The following is a 20,166-nucleotide window of genomic DNA, read 5'->3' as shown; positions in this document are numbered from 1 at the left end:
AGGCCAACAGCTGAAAGCTTGTAAAACAAATCCTTTCACTGATCTGCATTTGATACCCTTCCCAGATTGCTATACCACAAGTAGGCTCAAAACAAGCATTCCTAAAACAAGATGGAGATTGCACATCCGTTATTGTTAAGCAGACATACAAGCTTAAAAATTTACATTAAGGCCAAAACATGCATTTGTATGCAAGATAGAGATTACAGGTCCGTTAATGTTAAGCATGCATTTAAGCTTACGTAGTGATATTAAGGCCAAATGTAAATATTTTGTCAGCCAAACATTAGTTGAGAGATGTTCCAATTTTACTTTTGCAATCTGCCACATTAAACAGACGTGTGAAAATGCATCATTAAAAAATTCCCTCACCATTCATGAGAATAGGCCAACAGCTGAAAGCTTGTAAAACAAATCCTTTCAATGACCATGTTCAAGTAGCACTTAATAAGAATACAATCTACACATGTACATCGTGTAAAGTGAACCATCTAATAAACCTCCCAATTACAATCTCAATTTCGCACCATGCTCAAAAGTAAATTAGACAAAGAACAGAAAAATGTGCGGTTACATATTTCTTAGTGAATGGCTTCACACCAAAAATTGATGAGATATGGGCTAACCAACTGGAAAAGCATCCTTCATACTGACATTCAAGCTGTTCCTCATTGTTCTCCTACCAATACCTCCATTGCCCTTTCGCATCATAGCAACAAACTCATTATAATCTATGCGCCCATCCTGAGAGAAAACATGGTAGTGAGTATACTGAAACCATACCAAAACTCCATAGGAACAGATTATCAAATAAGGCTTATGCAATCTGTTAAAATAATTGCAGTAAAACATAACTTCCTCATTTCATAGAAAATGGTGGTTGTTTCCAGTTAAGAGAATCTGGTTCACCTACGAATGCAACGCCTGCTTATGTATGTGGTTGCTAGGATGATGGTTGTGGAATCGTTACACAATATAGACAGTAGTAATCAGAGCTCTTATTGAATTGTTATAATTCAGTTACAAACCAAGCAGCAATTAAAGCAGTTATTCCTGTAACACACAATTCACTTCGAAAGCAAAAATTGACAAGCCATGTATACAGGCAGAAAAACAATCAGCTAAACAACATATACACACCACACCTGAGAGGAGCACAATAAATCTTTCATGTTCGATCTCTTCCCCAATCTGAGAGCACTCTCCTACCATTTAAAATAGCAGCAGAGAAATATAGAACAAAGCAATAACAAGGAAAAAGGAGAACACTAAATAAACTTACACAAAATCCAACACCTCAAAGACAAACAAATTGTGTTTGTAATATTATCACATGTAGCAACTCCAGAAAGCATCCAATCAGAAATGAATTTTCTGAAAGAAAGGCAAAATGGCTTCAAAGAAACCAATACAAATTCTTAATAACAGCTCCATCAAGACTATTTGCCTAGTTTCTGATATTGAACGTTTTGGCATCTGCTTGAATTATTTGAAGTAGTGTTCTGTCAATAGAGAAAAGTGGATCATACAGTTTTTCCAGCTGATGCAATAAGATTATAGCAGTTCAGTACCAACTACCCAACACAATGCTGCTTACATAATGGACCACCCAGTTATGCTCTACCACCTTCCCTGCTACAGTATGCAGCAAGCTACAAGTTTCAACACTCTTAGGAGTTCCCCCTTCGAGAGAACAACTCATCACCAATTTCACTCAAGTATACAAAACAATGTTTGATTTCCTAAAATGGGGCATTTAATATTGGATCTAAAACTAGTTGGCATTAGTGCTCTCAAATTTATCATGGAAAATGATAGCTTATGCAAGTTCATATTATATACTAGATCCTAAGAATTTATAAATTATAACCCTAAGTTCAATTTGGCTAACTGGTTATTATTATCACCTACTGCTAAATCTATGACTGTCTGCTGTAACGCATTCCCTGTTTATTGTTGCTGCAAGTCATTAAACACACAAAATGCCTCTTTGCTTTTGCTGACTGTTCTTGTACACAGAAATGCATTATATGACAGACTTCGGGGTTTCAGGCAGTTCACACACTAATAGAATGGATCTGGAAACATCACATCAACCCTAGAATCGCCTGGATATGCCCTTTAATGGCTCTACACAAATCTGAACACTGAAAATCAAATCCTGCCTGATTCAATGGTCAAATCACATACAAATCAATTCCAGAAAAACTCATACACAGAAACGCTGGGTTCTCCTGCAGATCCAGTAACACAAGACAAAGATAAATTTAGATTGAATTGTCTTTACATCTTTCTCAATTTGATAGTACCATCTCATCGCTTTTAGTAACATCCATGCAATTCACAGGCTTGCAGCAGTAGTAATTGCTGATTCTTAAGAACGATTGATTTGTTGAAAAGCATTACACAATAAAATCCAACTGCTTTGTAGGCTTGCCGAAGGGGTAAACCAGGCACAATGTATTTGATGAGAGCACCCCACCTTCCTACAATGGATCAGAAGTGATTGGACAGTTACCCAACTTCTCAATTTGATGTGATTACAATTATTCTATAGGCTTAAAATATCTCATAAGATATGTTAATTTATGCAAATACCCTAGAGTAACATACAGCAGACGTTGCAACTAAAGTGCATTCAAAATAATAAATAAAACACCTAATGTGGTAAGGGGATATCATTTAAAATAGTTGTTATTTCAGCAACGCAGGTCTGAGAAATGGAATGTCTGCATCATAATAAATAAAACACCTAATGAGGTAAGGGGATATCATTTTAAATAGTTGGGTCTGAGAAATGGAATGTATGCATCATATGGCGAAAAACCATAATTAGAGACATTATATAGTATCATTGCTTTAGTAATATCACACAAATGGTAAATGGGAAGCTCAGTATATTTTACATTAACTGTAGCAGAATTTCCAATTGATAAGCAGCAAAATATGAAATTCAATTTTAATTGAGCCTGAGGTAATATTTGTAATTGATCTCAAATTACTCACAAAAAGATTATTTATGATCAAATATGCATTGCACCATATAAATTGACCTCACAATTCATAGTTGGCAACTGCAAATTGCGTTGCAAAGTAGATCTGAAAGCATTCGGAATGCAATTTGAAAATGATACTAGGGTGACACAAAAAGTTTCTTTAATTAATTGTGAAAAAGTTTGAAAATGCTAATTAACATAAAAGTCAAAAACAATAAAATTACATTTCTTGACAATATTTAACAGAAGCGAATAATCCCCTATCCTAGGATATTTTATGTTACCAGTTAATATAGGCTGCATTTTTCCCACTAGATGTTTCTACAATTGCAAAAGATCAAAAATCAGAGAAAGAGTACTTACATTGTCTTGGTCGACTTCGCGAATGATCTCATCAATAGGAACATCATTCATATTGTTGTCTAAACATGCTTGCTGGAGTTCATCTACTGTGATATAACCACTTGCATCTTTATCAAAGTATGAAAAGGCAGTAAATAAAGTCTCTTCACGCTCCAGTTTGTTCAAATGAAAAGTTGCAGCAATGAACTCTCCATAATCAATGGTACCACTATTGTCTACATCAGCCTGTCATAGCAATAGAATTGCTCAGAGAAGCACACCACTATCAAAAGAGGAAACTAAAACTTAGTATAATTCACTGATAAACCACAAATGTCTCAAATCATGGGTAATTACAAAAATAGCACTCTTCTGACAGTTGATTTGAATGAATCACATGTTATGAAGCATGTTGTTATATTCTGTTTTTTATCTAGTGTTTTACTATTCCTATTTATTAGGCAGGACTCTGCTGTCAATGCATGATTTTAATTCTATACAACATGGACTTCGACTATTTCACAAGTACACTTGTGATTATCACTCGATACTTTAAACTTGCTTATTGAACAGAACAAGGAACATAATCTCTTTTAAAACCATCTCTATTTCATCATTTAGAAAATGATATATTTTCTCATGTTCTAGCACAACAGGGGCATTTGTGACTAAATGTGACAATTAGAAGCACATCATTTTTGCCTGAAGCACTAAGATACAGGAACTTCACCGCCTCTGCCACATATTTGTTTTGAAGTTCGTGGGGTACATTTGTGGAAGCAATAAATTAACCATGTGAATAAACACTGGACAATGCTGGAAACATATTAAATATGGCTGCAACAAGATCTTTGCCATATCCCATGAAAAACCTATGATTAGGAGAAAAATCTAAAGAAAAGCACAAATCCGTTATAAAAAGAGGTCACACATGTCATCTTCAAGCTCATATTTGTGGGACCTTTAACTGTTTTGTGTTGACATTTGGGAGGATCTTACAATCCAATTCATATCTATAGAAATTGTCTTTTTCAGTTGCAATGTTGGTTCATGTTCCTTTCTTCTGATGTCCTGATATGGATGGAAATTATCTCATCTTATTTATTCTAAATTCAATTAATGCTATTTCTATTCTATATTTCTAATTTGCCAGTTTCGATTCAGGTGAGGATGTTTGGTAAAAATATTTGGAAAATTGTTTCTGGGTGTTTGGTTTGTTTTGGGTTCATCTGTACACAAAAAATATAAAAATCAATATACATAGATGCAGCCTAAAAACAGGAATTAAGTTCAGAATACCACAGAATCATATAATAAAAAAATCCTCCATAAAAATTAAAAATACTACTCAACTCAAACTCATGAAAGATATGCATTGTTCAATATAAAAATAATAATATCAACGATCAGCTAAAGCATGAAAATATTTGGTTACTTGGGCTCCTTTAGTGAACACCCAAAAGTGATTTCCTAAAAAAAAGATAGTTTGGGACAAGAAATAATCGACTCATTTTGATGATTTTGAGGATTAGGTGTCTTCTACATACAAGAATAGCCAACCAAACAGGCTCAGTAGTGAAAAGCAAGGAAAAGAAAGAAAGAAAGCAGAGGAAGATATGGCTGCACTATGGTACATGTTATGATGCACTTATTGGGGTAGACATATCTCATCCCCTTCATGCAGTTCACCCAGAAACCGAGTGCCAAAGATTTACTAAACTTTATGACCGACTTTCACCACATCCTTTCACTGCACAAGAGAGTAAAGGGTGCCCATGAGGCTGGGCTGGACATCTGCCTGATTGAAATGCAGATTCCCCACAATTTAACACTAGGAGTGAACTGCAACAGTGCTTCTGGAGATTAGCCAAACATGCTCAGGTTCTGCTGAGAAAAATTTAAGAACACATTTTTCTAGGCAGGTTCAACTTGGTTAAAGATGGATTCTTCTAGTTTTATCATGGGTTTTCTCAGATTCATATGGGACAAATCCATAGTCACATTCATGCACCCTTAAAAATCTCTTCCCAAATTCGCACAGTATCCGCAGTGGGTGTGAACCGGACCCAGATCCAAGTAATGCAGGGGCAAACCAGCAACTTCTATACTTCAAACATTTTTTGCACAGAAATACATGCACATATGTTGTATTCCAGTTGTATCATATCCAAGGTTTTCAAAATATGAACTGTCAGTTTATTACATATTGTATTCATATAAATACCCATATTTGTATACATGCAGCTTTGCTGTGAAAGAACTGTGTTTTCTGCTAAAAATGAGCAATTATATTAAAATTTTACCAAAAGTCTAACACCAGACTACTTCATATCTGTATAATTTAACAGTTGAATGTGGTAGAGGTGGGTATTTTTAGATGTGTGCTATCACAGAGTTTGCCAAATATAATCATTCAAAATTGAAATTCAGTTAACTTAAAACTTAATTGAAGGGTAACAGATTCATCCAAAATTGCCCTTAAAAAGTTTTATTGCCTGATTTCACTTGAAAACCCTTTAAAAACCTTAAACTTATTAAGAATTTAAGTTATTTACTTTTAAATTTTAATAGAAAAAAATATTAAAGATTGACATACGTTAGGGGTTTTCCCATTTTTTTTAAAGCCCATGAACTCCGTTGCTTTGCACTAAAAAGTTTTGTCATTGCCATGAAGTTTTCTGTAAAAAAATTTGTGCAGGTTTACTGTACAGTTATCCCTATTTTGAAGATTTCCTACATTATTCTTATTGCTGTCCGATGTTTATGTTGCCTATCATTACGATTATGATTAATAGAAAGATTTAGAGAAAATAGCTTCTACCTTAGCATTATAAAAAAATAGAACTACATCGGAGTAACAATCAAAACGTACGATTGGTAGAAAGAGGCAGATCAAAATATTAATAGAAAAAAATGTTAAAGATTGACATACACTAGGGGTTTTCCTTCTTTTTTTTTTTAAGCCCATGACCTCCATTGCTTTGCACTAAAAAAAATCGTCATTGCCATGGAGTTTTCTGTAAAAATTTCATGCAGGTTTACTGTACAATTATCCCTATTTTGAAGATTTGCTACATTATTCTATTGCTGTCTGATGTTTATGTTGCCTATCCTCTTATGATTAGCTGCTGCATTTTGATGGTGTTTGCTATGTGTTCAAAGTTGCTGTTGAAGGTGCAAATGTGTAGTTAAGCCATTTTTTTTGTGCTTGAAGCTACTGAGCTGTGTTGTTGATGTGCTGTGCCACCATATTTCAACTTATAAATAATTTAATTCAGTTGTATAATTTGCATTCTATTATGTTTTAACTTTTAATTTACTGTTTGTAGTTTGACAATTATATATTTTTATTTTTATTTGTATACTTCTTTTATTGCATCACTTATTATCTCTTTTTTCTTTGCTTTTTAGGTTTTTTTTTCTTTTATTTTTTATATTTAAATAATTTATTAAGTTTTAATTTGTTGTTATATTTATTGGTTTATATTTTTATTAGGTTTCAGAATTTATTAACTTTACACTTTAGATTTCTAGATTTAGTTTTTAAATTTTTTTAATAATATATTTGACTGATTTAAGATTATTAATACAGTTCTATTAAATTTTATCCTTTTGGGCCTTTTAACTATATTTTATTTTACTTTATTGATTTTAAACTTAAATTGTTATAAAACCATATTTTGACAATCACAATTATTTGATTAGTATTTTGAAGATAAAAATAATAAGTACAGATTTATACACATTGAACTTAATCATGATGTTTTTTGATTTTTTATTGTTTGACGAACTTGTTCAGATTTTTCCCTTGTTGAACTGCAATGATTAACATGAACCTTGTGGCTTATAGTATGTACGTGAGTTCAAGGCAAGCCACTTAAAGCCACCAATTGTTGCAGTTACTATTAAAAACATCACAATCCAATGTAGAATCTATATTCTGCATGTTCAAAACAATTCAAGACAGCCTTGATCCATTATGAAGGAAGATAAATATGCATTAAAGAAATTCTATTAGAAAACACAAGATATATTAATGCTGGAAAGGAAAACCACTGTTCAAATACTTAAACCAATTTGAAAGACAGATTGCCACACAAACAGGACAAACAAAACAAGTTAGACAGGAGGTTCCAATTGTGGAGTACCGGAGAACAGACTAGGTTGCTGTGAAAGAGCTTATGAATATGAAGGGATGAATTAGGGTCAACAAATACCTGCCTTCATAAATGTAGATTCTCCACTTCTTTGTCCTCCTAACCATATATCATTTTCATATTCCTCTGCATGATCTTCTCTAGTATATTACCTGCTTGTAACTATTACTTCATGATTTGTCACATCATAGATCTCCCTATTTCCTACAACATCCTCAGTAGCCTGAATTGTGATATTGAAAGAATCATAGACCTGTTTTAGATATTAAAGTTTAGGACATCCCTGGATCTCTTGTTTAAGGTACAACTTGTTTCAGGTGCAAATTGATTGGGGTATAATTATAAGAAATTTACTGAGGTACCACGTTTACCAGTTTTGGTCCACGCACCCGAACCAGGTTCACTTGGGTTCGGGTTCACCCGGGGGTTCACTTGGGTATGCCCTAGGTGATGATTTTATGATCAGAAATGAATTAAGAAGAAATACAGAAATAAGGAACGATAAGACACGGTCAATACCCTGAAAAACCCTCCTTTTATGTATATTAAGAAAGAGAGAAATCTGCTTTATAACTGGACCAAAGACTAGGCCGATCTGATGCAATGAAGATGGCACCTCTCCTAGGTGCAATTTATACAATGAATGAGATATCTCCTTAATATATCGATCTGAAGCAATAGGATAATATGCTGAAGATAATCAATCTTGAAGTCACACGAACTTGCCTTGATAAAAATTTGAATCTATCTTGAATGAATTCGCTTGAGTGAGTATATACATGTATGGTGACTATTCGTGAAAAGTTAGCCTTCTCCAAAGATGAGGTACCTTTACAAACAGAAAGGAGACGTCTTTTGGTGAAGAGTCAGCCTCAACAAAGAAATTAAAAAATATGTAAATGAATGCCGCCGATTTTATATATTTTATTTTTTGAATTTCTAGGCGGAGATACTCTCCCGCCGCTATACAACAACACTAGGTACATACCCAGGCGTTTGGGTTCGCCAGGTATGAACCTGAGCATATCCAAAGGTGTTGAGCACCAAAACATAACAAAAACAGACATTTTTGACCTTTTTTTGCATCCAAAAACTCTAAAATGTCCCTAAAAGCGCCCCTTCTATTGTTGGGTTTTCCTCACGCATCAATCAATGATGAATAAAATTGTTATTGTGTTCACAAGAAAAGATATGGCAAAGTAATTATTATTTAATTTATTTTAGCAGTATACAAATTAATTTAATGCATCCATGATCAATAATTATCATTGTTGGTGTAATTTATGTCTCATGTAATTACACTTCACTTAAGTTGACCTAGGATAATGCATTTCATAGTAATTTGCATATGAGACACTTAGGGAATTGCATATCTAGGGATATGGTTGTAGAAAAAATTCCACCTTTGGTAGGTGATCCACCTTTAGTGGAATTATCTATTGTTTCTCCTACCTACCCCTACCTACCCTTGCATCTCATTGAACCACGTCATGATTGTGTGCTCACATTTCCCTATAGCCTTGCCTTTATAAGCAGGCTCATGTACATTGTATGGATCCAATTGTATCAGTTGGGCATTTTGCATCTTGATGAGAATACAATTTGTTCTTGTCTATTTTGTTCTCTCCTTTTTTGTGCTATTCATTGGCCTCTAGATCTTGGGTTTTTATAGGCAAATTCTCACAATCATTAAGACATAGCCCTTCTAGTTCACTAGTCATTTTTCTTCTGTTAAATTTTGGTCAAGTATTCTCTTACTTTACTTTTCTATGAGTTAATTTGACAGGAATTCTAGGAATTTAAAGGCGATTTGTTATTGAATTATATATTCTGCTATATCCTACCATTTTTATTCATTGAATGAAGTATATAGGGCAAAGTTGCCAGATCCAAAGATTAAGAAGAGCAACTCTGAAGAAGAGTACAATGAATGCCCAGCACGGTTCTATCCTTATAGGTTCTTTGACGAGGATCATATATTGTTGCCCACTTGAGAAATTCAGTATTTACTTAGCCACCATGTTTCCTCCTATAAAAATTAGCTATGTAAACCACCCAGGATCAAGAAGCTTTAAAGGCAAGCACAATAGATGAGAAATTCAATAGATTGCAATATGCAAGACCCACGTGTGATCAATGTGTGTAATATATATGTCCAAGATGAGAACAATGAGTGGGTAACATATAGGATACACCTCCAAGAGATGTGAATGTAAAACTAATGTGGGATAACAGGAAGATCTAGTAACGTGTCCACAACATCTCCACCAATCTAAGAAGGTACAAGACAAATGATGCAAGTACAACCAACCTAAGTAGATGCCTGCCCAATCAAAATTATCATATCATAGGTGCATAACATGCATGCAATAAAGTAATAAATGAAATGCAAAAATAAAATAATGTAGCAACAGGTTCAATGGGCACTATCCTGATCCCCCTTATCTCTATCTTTAGTCTGCATTACAACATGAGGACAATGGACCATTTACAGGCCCTTACAATATCAAGTGAATTAGATTGGATAAGTATTTGTCTTTACTATGTAATTGGCCTGTAGGATTTACCTTTAGTGAGCTCTCACAGCTAACAAATGGGATCATTTGGAAGATTGAGCTCATGTATGCCCATCTGATCTTTGAGTTCTCATGTTTCCATGCACATGATAGCAGAAACAGGCTATGGAGATGAAAATTGCTAAAATGTCTTGTGGGACATGATAGTAGAAGCCAGCTATGTTACAGTAACTTTACAGCTGTTCAGAACGGTGTTCACCCAAGGGTCTGAAACCTTTAGCAATTGAAACCATGTTTTCATCCTGCTAAACACATGGAGATATACCAAAGCCTTCTAAACAATGTTTTTATCCTGTTAGACATTGTTTCTTCCCTAAAAACATATGGAGATATTACAAAGCCTTCTTGTTGTGATGCCTGCTGGAAAATTATTTTTATACAGTAGGTATTAATGATAATTATGCATGTGATTTAAATTACACTACCAATCATGTCTAAAAGACTAAAAAATTATAAATACCACATCTGCAGGGCACAGTCCTGTCCTATCAATAATTAAAAATAGAATGAGATATATAATTGTTGGAATGTGGATACTCATTAACGATGACTAGGATGTTCCATCTACGACTTCGTTCAATTCATATTTGCAACAGTAACAAAGGCAGCAGAACAAATGAAATAAACTAATTAAGAAGCTTGTAATATAAGCTGCTCCATGTAATTACTTAAGGTTACATATAGTGGAAGATGTTAAAGGAAATATCCACGTCATCGAGTGACATTTAAGATCAAGGATGTGAAGATGACCTTCAACACTACAATTGAAGAAAGTAATAAGACCCTGGCTGCTAGAGAAGGAATGAATAAATTGCATAGAAAGAATTTCTGAAGTTGATTGTACTTGAAAATTGATCCAAATGATGCAGAATGCCAATATCTATTATCATTGGAAAAGGAATTTGAATTGTTCAATAGAGTCACCATTGCATTAACTGTTAAGCCCCCAAATAGATAGCTGCTCTTTACAATAAATTATAATTGCTAAAGCTACTCACAATGAGTCAATTTTTGGAACTACTAAAATAAGTTGTAAAAGAGATCTAAATAAAGAAGCTGGTGTATAAATTATATTTTTAAAGAAAAAAATCTATAACTGTTGTCAGTTTCAACCTAATTCTGATGTCAAAGCTTTTGTTTTACACAAAAACATTGACTGAAATAGTTGGATGTTGAATTGTTCAGAAGTATTATAATCAATGTCTACTTGTGGATGTCTGTCATCAAGCCTTTGGTGCCCTATCTTACGTCCAAGGCATCAAAACTTATGTCCCTGTCAAAACTTAGAATTGGTTGTTACAGGTATAAAGAGTGTTGATCTGTGGGCCAGTGGAATCATCTATTCATACTAAACCTTATTTTACAGTGACTTATAATATTTTAAAAAGCTATTGATGTGGTCACTAGATGGTATGGAATCTGCATTGTCGATTTAATCACCTAGCATCAAGTTACCATGTAATGAAATAATCTGATATGCTCTCTTTCACCTTAATGACATGAAAGCACTAAATTTATTACCAATTTGTCTGAATCATACATCATACTTCAACAAATCCAAGTTCTGTCAGGGATTCAGGTTCAAAATTAAAGATCAGAATTGTAAATGAGGGGCTTCTTTACTCGGTTATTTGGTGTTGTGATTATCCTAGTTCAAAAAAATTATTTAAAAAATGTTACAGCATACACCTTTGCATATGTTGCCAGTAGTTGAATCTTGAAAATATTTAACCTTCCACATAAATATTATATAATGTTTCCAGTTGTTGAAGATTTTAAGACATTCTCTCTGCCTCCCCTTGTCCAACTCCAATAAGCTTATCACATTGCATTCTTGGGGGCAACCATAGAAAACACAAATTTTGCAAACTAGTTCCAACTTCTAGGGTCACTGCATTCAGACTTTTTAAACAAACAAGTGAGTATGCAATTTATCTTTAATAGATACTCATTAAATCCTATACAGAACTTATAGAAAAATGGTTTGTAAAATGCAAATAATCTAGATATGAGTACTTTCAAGATTCAGACTGAGTGGTTGCACCATAGACACTCTGAGACTGTTGAATCCTTGTAATTTCTTTGAATCTTATTGAATGTTCATTAAGGTATATCAGTGTGAACAGCTTTACAGATTTCTCTTCAGATCTGGTTACACATAAAGATTTACCCCTATTTTATTACTAACGTAATGTAATTTATTCTAAAATCATAACATGGTTTCTATGTGAATTTACTAGACTTTATAAATAGTACTTTAATTTCATAATTTGCAATGACACATGATTATCAATCAACTTGCACCCAAGACAGAACATCAGTAATATGTACAGGTAATCTTAGGTACTATTTCAATATACCATATACTCTCTTAACTTTCTATTTCAAATATTTATGCAACCAGCACAGATACCTGTAACATGTGCACACATGGATACATGCTAAGCATTTATGTGTATGTAGGGATGTGTAGAAAGGTTCATTTTTATTGTAAAAATTAGTATGTGTGGCAGACTTCTATTTTTTATATGCATGGCAACATAACACAAGCAACTGAATTGGACATGAACTGTATCTTACCGCATCCATTAGAGCACGGATCTCTGATTCTTTCATGTTAGATCCATATCTTTTCAGTCCGGCCTTCAGCTCGTCAAAAGTAATTGAACCACTATTATCCGTGTCCATAGTCTTGAACATCTCTCTCAAACCAGCAATCTCTTCCTCTGACAAACTTTGAGCTATTACCTACAAGAAAGCATTAATGTGAAACTCTTATCTGCCTTTCTCTATGCATCAGTTAATGCATCCTTTCTCCCCTAAAGAAAAGATTTACTTTCATGTCTCTTATACATGCAATGCACATTCTATTAGATCTTTTATGAAGTTGCTCTAAAAAATAGAAGGAATGTGAACTAGAAAAAAACATGCATGCAGACAGCAGTTTTGGCAGATCATTAATTGCATTGCTCCTTTACAAATAGGAGGCAAGTGACAGGCTTTAATTAAACACCAAGCATGCCAATAAGATTGTAACCACAGCAAACATAACCATAAAGTTAATTGCTCGAGTACAAATTGAATGAGGAAAAAGATACTATAATGTTGAGTCTCGACATAAACTTCAAATGTTTAAATAAAGAAATTACGGAATTGTTAAGCATCCTACATTTTCAAGTCATTTGAAATTACCCAAATTACTCTGCAGTTACAGAAAAAAGGAATGCTTCACAGAGGCTGGACCGGTTTGACTCCTAGAAGTCAATGTTGCTGAGGAATAACTTCAACTGAAGTATAAAAGTATGGAGTTCTGTAGGGCAATACTGAATTTGGGTTGAAAATAGAAATTAAACTCTGAAAATTGGTTATCTCTTTGACAATAGATATCCCAGGCATGACAGTTCATAAAAGAGAACCAAATTTTACAGGGTTATATTAAAAGATAATCTTCCTTGAATGTCACATTAAGATACTGCTTACATGCTGGTCACATGTTGACTTGCAAAGCCAATAAAAGAATTTTTGTTTGATGTATAAGCACAAATTTTGAACTATGAAATGCGAGCTCTGTAAAATATCAGAATTTTCAAAGTTACTGAAACAAATTGGAATCAGGTACAGGCACATGGGTACAGTACGGCATTATGGCAAAAAAAAAAAGGGGATAGGTATGTCCATTAAAAAAATTGTAAAATATATATAAATATATACTGTTTTTAAGTTTTTATCTAAAAAGTAATTTAATTTTAACATTAAACTTTCACCAATTTATATCAGAAAAACAGTTTGACAAATTTATATTAATATGACTAAAAAAATTAAAAAGTAAAATATATCAAATTAAATTTATATTATAAATATAAACTTTTATCAGTATAATGAATATTAAAAATTAATAACAGTATATAAAGTCACATTATAATTAATAACTTAATATTAGGCTTAGTAACTTTCACATTAGTCTTGTTTGTGTTAGTTGTTACTTCCTTACCTATTTTTAATCTACCATATAAAGTTACATGCAATATAATATTAAGATATATTATAGTATCAAGGATTCAAGAAAAATTATAGTATTAAGATATATATGTAGGTCTAGGTTTAGCGTTAATTGTTACAGTGCATAAATTTACACAAGATATAATATTAAAATTATATTTAGTTATGTTCCCATCATTGCTGCATCTTGTATCCATCATTCCTGCTAATATGAAACCAGAAATGCCTGTTTGCTGATGCTGGCATACGTTATCCCACACAAAATATCTGTTTTCAGTTGCTGCAAGGAGTTAAACACACAAAATCTATTATATTACTGTCATTTAGGATTTCAGAACCGACGTTAAGGGTTTCAGATGGTTCATTCACCACCAAAAACCAAATCCTGCCCGATTCCACATCCAAATCCATTTTGGGACAAATCATACCCAGAAATGCAGGGTTTTCCTGCTAAATTGGTAACATAGGAATTTTTTGACATCTAATACTATGCAAATATGTTTTGGGCACCAAAAGACCCAGGCCACAATACCTTTCATCTGATAATTCAAGTTGAACTCATTTCCAAATTACCACACAAGCCACACATGAGGTCAAGTTTGAGTTCACAACTTGAATTGGTCACAAGGCAAAACCAGAGAGTATAGAATTTGAATGGTACCTAAATAAAATGGAAATCAATTCCCTAACAGACAACTGAAAAGATGAGGACATTCAACAGAATAATTTAACTTTACTGATTTATCAATAAAATCCATAAACAAGTGGGGCAGCTGGAACATCTAGAAAGGGTAAATAAAAACTTAAAGTAGGAGAACAGTCCTAACAGCCAGAGAAAAATAGGTAGAAATGAAAAAATTGATAAGATGGACAGTTGTTGGTAAGTGGGAGTTAAAAGAAATCAAATGTCATCCTATGATTTTTAGCTTGTCTTGTATGAATAGACATTCAGAAAGAGTTATTTAACCCAAGTGGATCTCGGTCACAAAATTTGGTGCCATATGTAGGCACGCCCTAATGTGATAAAAGGGCAACATCCATTCAGAATGTAAAATCTGGATCTCTATGAAACTGCAACACGGCTGCATTCTATCATTCTTACCTTGTTAAAAAACTGCTTAGTGATAACTAACATGAACGCATCTCTAAGGGAGTTGTTAAACTTCTGTCTATAACTACTTAATCACATGGATAAGAAAAACAGTCCGCTTACCATAAGAGCCATCTTCTTCAATTTATTCATTGCAGAGAATTGTTTTAGGCGGGACAACACGGCCGGATCCAAAGCTTTATCTGGAGCAACACCATCTTTACATATCCAAGGGTGACCTGTAATGATTGTAAACTTGACTTGTTTAATTATATTCAGAATTTTTACATAAAAAATGTATGTTTAATTATATTCAGAATTTTTACATAAAAAATATACTCATGAAGTTTCTACAAAAAGTTGAAATGCTACCAAAACCCTTTTCAAATACAAGTCCTTTAGTTTTGCACAGAAGTTCATTCCTACTTTATTTAATGATTACTCTTGAAAGTATCTGAGTTAGCTGCTAATGCACTACATCTTTCAACGAAAGTAACAATTGCTAACAAACACAAATACAGTGAAGACTTGCAGAGTAATCTCATACATAGAACTTCATGTGCATGGATGCGCTGACTTGGGTCTTTGGTAAGCATTTTCCTGATAAGATCCTTGGCACTCTCAGAAATTGAAGGCCAAGGTTCTGAATCAAAATCAATGTGGCCTCGTAGAACAGCATCAAAAATTCCCTGTTGGGTTTCTGAAAAAAAAAAGAAGTTAATAAGAGTATCAGACATGAGTTGGCATTTACATAAATATATCTATTCAAAGAAAAAGCCACTTTGACAGAATGAGCTCTAGTTGCAGACTTTATATATGCCTTTCACCTGCCCAAAATGGTGGAACTCCACTAAGTAATATGTATAGAATGACTCCAGCTGTCCACACGTCTGCCTGTGGACCATACTGCTTGCATAAAACTTCTGGAGCAACATAGTATGGACTTCCAACAACATCACAGAACACCTGGCCTGCAAGTGCAATGGACCATTCATATATTGCTTAAGCCTCTAAACTATTTTAAGTTCAAAAGATGGATCTAACTCGAGTCCACTTCAGATTCTTTTTTCAAATCAAGTTACTCAGTCAATTGCTTTAAAAGGGAAGAGCTTCAAAAATATATGTGCTGGGAACAGAGTCAAAATCTGTTTAAATGAAGAACAAAAAGATGCTAAGATAAAAGGGCAAAACAAGAAATGAGGGCATGCTTGATAATCCTATAAAAGGTGTTACTGGAAGCATGACATCTATACGAGAGGAGAACTGGATGGAAAAGAAGGAAATTAAGAAAGACGGAAAATGTGCAGAAGGAAAAGGGAGGAAAAGATGCTAAGCTGCAAAAACATATGAAGCAGTGTGAACTGGCCCGTCTCAAAATTGTCCTGAATAACCACTATGTAAAACATAAACATAAATAATTCTCTTCCAATGTTTTTTGTCTTTCCAATTGTGTAAAATAGTTTATGCAAATTAAAAGCCACGATTAAACTACTGAAATGTTTCAATTGTTAAATGACCAAGGAGAGTTCAAGAAAAATGAACATAACTGGCCCATCTCAAAATGCAGAAAATTATTATGAATACCCTCTATGCAAAACATAAACATATATTGAACTCCTCCTATCTGTTTTTCGGTTTCCCTTCTAACATTATAAAATAGTTTAGGGATATTAAAGACTACAAATTAAACTACTAAACACTTTCAATTGCTAAAAGATTGACCAGAGAGAGTTCACAACATGGATCTAATTCTAAAAGACTACATGGATCTAATTCTAAAAGACTACTTCATGTTCTGTTTTCGAATCAAATCGATATGTTTAATTGCTTTAAAAAAAGAGGTCTTTGAACATTTTCAAGAACATATGTGCTGTAAAAAAAGCTATCGCAAGGGAAGAAATGCCAAATATATTCAAATGAAAACAACAAGGATGAGCAGGAAAAAGGGCATAACAAAAATGAGGGAATCTTGATATTTGCAGATGTCATTGGAAGCACCACAGTTATAAGAGAGGAGAATTGGATGGAAAAGAAGAAGATATAGAAAGATGGAATATGTGCATAAGTAAAAAAGAAAGAAAATCTGCTAAAGATGCAAAACATTTTAGAAACTGAATTGGCCCATCTCAAAATGGAGGAATTTATCATGAATATTATATGTAAAACGTATTCACAAATAAGTCTCTTCCAATCTTTTTTTCTAAGATTGTTAAACAGTTAAGAGAAATTAAAGACCACAAAATTGAACAGCTACACTGTTACAATTGCTAAAAGATTAACCAGGGAAAGTTCAAGAAAAGCAAGAAACATATCTGGACCATCTCAAAATGCAGAAAATTATCACGAGTGCCCTCTATATAAAACATAAACACAAATAAACCTTTCCAATTTTTTTCCCTTTCTATCATTGCAAATAGTGTAGGCAAATTAACGACCACAGCTAAACCACGAAGCTTTTTCAATTGCTAAAAGATTGACCACGGAAAGTTCAAGAAAAGTAATCAGAAACTTGTCTAAAGGATCTTACCAGGTTTGAAAAAAACTGATAGCCCGAAATCAATTGCCTTCAACGATGAATCATCATCCTTGTTTACAACCAAAAAATTCTCAGGCTTTAGATCCCGGTGCATAACACCCAATGAATGGCAGGCCTCAACAACACCCACAATAATCCGGGTCAACTCAGCTGCCTTCCGTTCGCTAAAATGTCCTCTCTGTATTATCCGGTCAAAAAGCTCACCCCCAGCACATAGCTCCATGACAATATGCACATGTACTGAATCCTCATAAGCCCCTTTAATGGTCACAACATTAGGATGCCCGGACAAATGGTGCATGATCTGAATCTCTCGTCTCACATCCTCAACATCCTCCTTGGAAATCAATTTCCTTTTGGGAATAGATTTGCAAGCATATTCTTTGCCAGTAGAAATCTCAGTACACAAATAAGTTGTCCCAAATTGACCCTGGCCCAGTTTTCGTCCCAGCACATAAAGATCCCTAAGACTCGCCGTGCGGTGACCCAGCACATAATAGGAAATATTGTCCCCCCTTTTCATGTTGTCCTCCTTGGGGTTCGGCAAATCAGACTTATTCTGATTCTGATTCTGATTTTGATTGGTTTTAACCACCTCTTGTTTCTTTGATGGCTTATTAAAACTTTCTTTGCCAAAATCGTTTGAGATCAAACGCAATGTCAAACTATTAGCTGAAAGATCAGAAGTAGAGTCAGTCCTGCTTGTATTGTGTTCACTACTGTTATTTATGTTACTGTTTCTCCTAGAGCGATCGGAGGGCTCTTTGTAGCCCTGACTATATATGTTTTCCAAAGATCCCCGGCATGTATTGCCCATGAAAATTAAAAGACGCTCAGAAATTAATATAGAATCCCCACATAGAAAATACCTCTAGATAAACCCAAGAGCCCGCCAATTGATCCTCACAGTCAAATCCTTTGACCTTCAGACGGCTGAAATTCAAAAATTCACCCCTAAAAGTCAAACCCTGATTAATAACCGGTCACAATAAACCGGTATCTATAAAAACCCTAGTTCACCTAACATGAAGTGGGCACCAAAATATAAAGTTAGTATCAGAATATGAAGCGAATGTCTTCAGAACCAACTGTACAGCGCATTAAATCAATTTTCAGAGAGCGCACTAAACAAAGAGTCAAAGTAAGATCCCAACAACAGTATACACCCAAACCCTGAATAACATAAGCACCCCAAAAAAATGTATTTCTCCCGTCCCTTCTTGACCTAAAAGCAAGGGATATAAAAAATAAACAAATCTCTCAGGACACCCAGAACGAACAAGAAGACCGTGTCTAACCCCAATAAGCAGTATTCATCCAAACCCTAGTTGCACTAAGCACCGATACTTCCAATCCCCCAATTGACCAAAACTGAAGTGGCTATGAAAATCAAGCAAAACTCTGAGAGACCCAGATCAAAACAAATATAATATTCGTCAACCCTGGACTTCCGCTGCACGAAATATAGTCAACAAGTAAGAAACCGCCGGCACTAGCTCGTTCTCTTATTTTTCGTACTGAGCACAGAATGAAACGCTAAATCTCAGGTAGCCTGAATGTGTACTTAAATGCAAACATTTCAGCGAATCTTCATGGGATCCTGCGAGGCGGCTTCTCTCATAATTATCCATCATCATTTGTCATAGCTATGAATGTGCTAGAAAGGCTAATCAATCCATCGTGGACTCTTTTGCTCCCTTTTTCGCCCTCATCTTCCTCTAAACGCTTCTTTTTCCTTCCAGATTTCTGCAATTTGTTCACATTTGTTTCCTCGTTAGTTCTTTCTCAGTCAATGCCTATGAACAGTTCAATGTACCTGATGAGCTGCCCCACACCACATCACTGTTGACTGACATCAGATTAGCTGTCTCCTCGTTTTCTTTTGGCTTTTGTTTCCTTTTCATGGGTTTTCCAAGAAGCAACGAGTATAAGAGCTCACGTGCCAGCACGCTGACGATCTGGCATAAATAGTAGGCAGTTCATGGGATTTTGGGGATTTACTGTTACCAATCGAACCGCAGATGTCTGTAAAGATGGAAATTTTGAGTAAAAAAATAATGGCTGTTTCTGTCGAACAGCTAGCGGCCAACTCTGTCTTTCTCACCGCGTAACTTTTCAACATATTTTATACCATTTTGATTAATGATTAAAAGTAGCTTTGAAAAGGAAAGTTTTTTTCTCAAATGTCAATAATTTTTCTCCTCAAAGTAAAGATCAACATTTTTTTAATCTAAAAATGGCTTTTATTCAAAGATACTTGATTTTGTTATTGTTGATTATTGAGGTGAAGTTGAAAGCATGTATTATATATCGGAAATGAACCCATCAAATTTCAATAGAATTCAATGTGAAAGTATAAAAAGTAGATTAAAAAAAAGTTGTAGAGGCTGATGTATGTGTATTGTATTGATTTAATAGTTTTAATTTGTGGTATTTCTTTATTGTTTTGTTAATTTGGGTTTTAATAAAA

At 34.1% G+C, this 20,166-nt stretch overlaps 1 protein-coding gene across 1 annotated transcript; it reads right to left on the bottom strand.

Annotated features, from left to right (window-relative positions):
- Nucleotides 1-340: 340 nt before the first annotated feature.
- Nucleotides 341-19,723, bottom strand: LOC131048345 (calcium-dependent protein kinase 26). The gene is made up of 7 exons (XM_057982263.2): nt 17,688-19,723; nt 15,988-16,131; nt 15,708-15,860; nt 15,284-15,399; nt 12,652-12,819; nt 3,360-3,584; nt 341-744 (listed from the first exon to the last, which is right to left on the bottom strand). Exons 1-7 carry the CDS (start codon nt 18,511-18,513, stop codon nt 622-624), a joined length of 1,755 nt encoding a protein of 584 aa, XP_057838246.2. The 5' UTR covers nt 18,514-19,723; the 3' UTR covers nt 341-621.
- Nucleotides 19,724-20,166: the final 443 nt, after the last annotated feature.

This window comes from Cryptomeria japonica, chromosome 8 (genome assembly GCF_030272615.1).
Source record: "Cryptomeria japonica chromosome 8, Sugi_1.0, whole genome shotgun sequence".
NCBI classification, from domain to species: Eukaryota; Viridiplantae; Streptophyta; class Pinopsida; order Cupressales; family Cupressaceae; genus Cryptomeria; species Cryptomeria japonica.
This window is presented reverse-complemented; position numbering and strand designations above follow the sequence as displayed.

What these genes read in the sequence shown, in the direction of transcription:
- LOC131048345 (XM_057982263.2), bottom strand. Translation starts at nt 18,513, where the DNA reads ATGGGCAATACATGCCGGGGATCTTTGGAAAACATATATAGTCAGGGC. An exon ending in ATCAGTTTTTTTCAAACCTG is followed by an intron (nt 16,132 to 17,687) that starts GTAAGATCCTTT and finishes TTGCACTTGCAG; the next exon opens with GCCAGGTGTTCTGTGATGTT. An exon ending in GCGAAGTCGACCAAGACAAT is followed by an intron (nt 745 to 3,359) that starts GTAAGTACTCTT and finishes GTTTTCTCTCAG; the next exon opens with GATGGGCGCATAGATTATAA.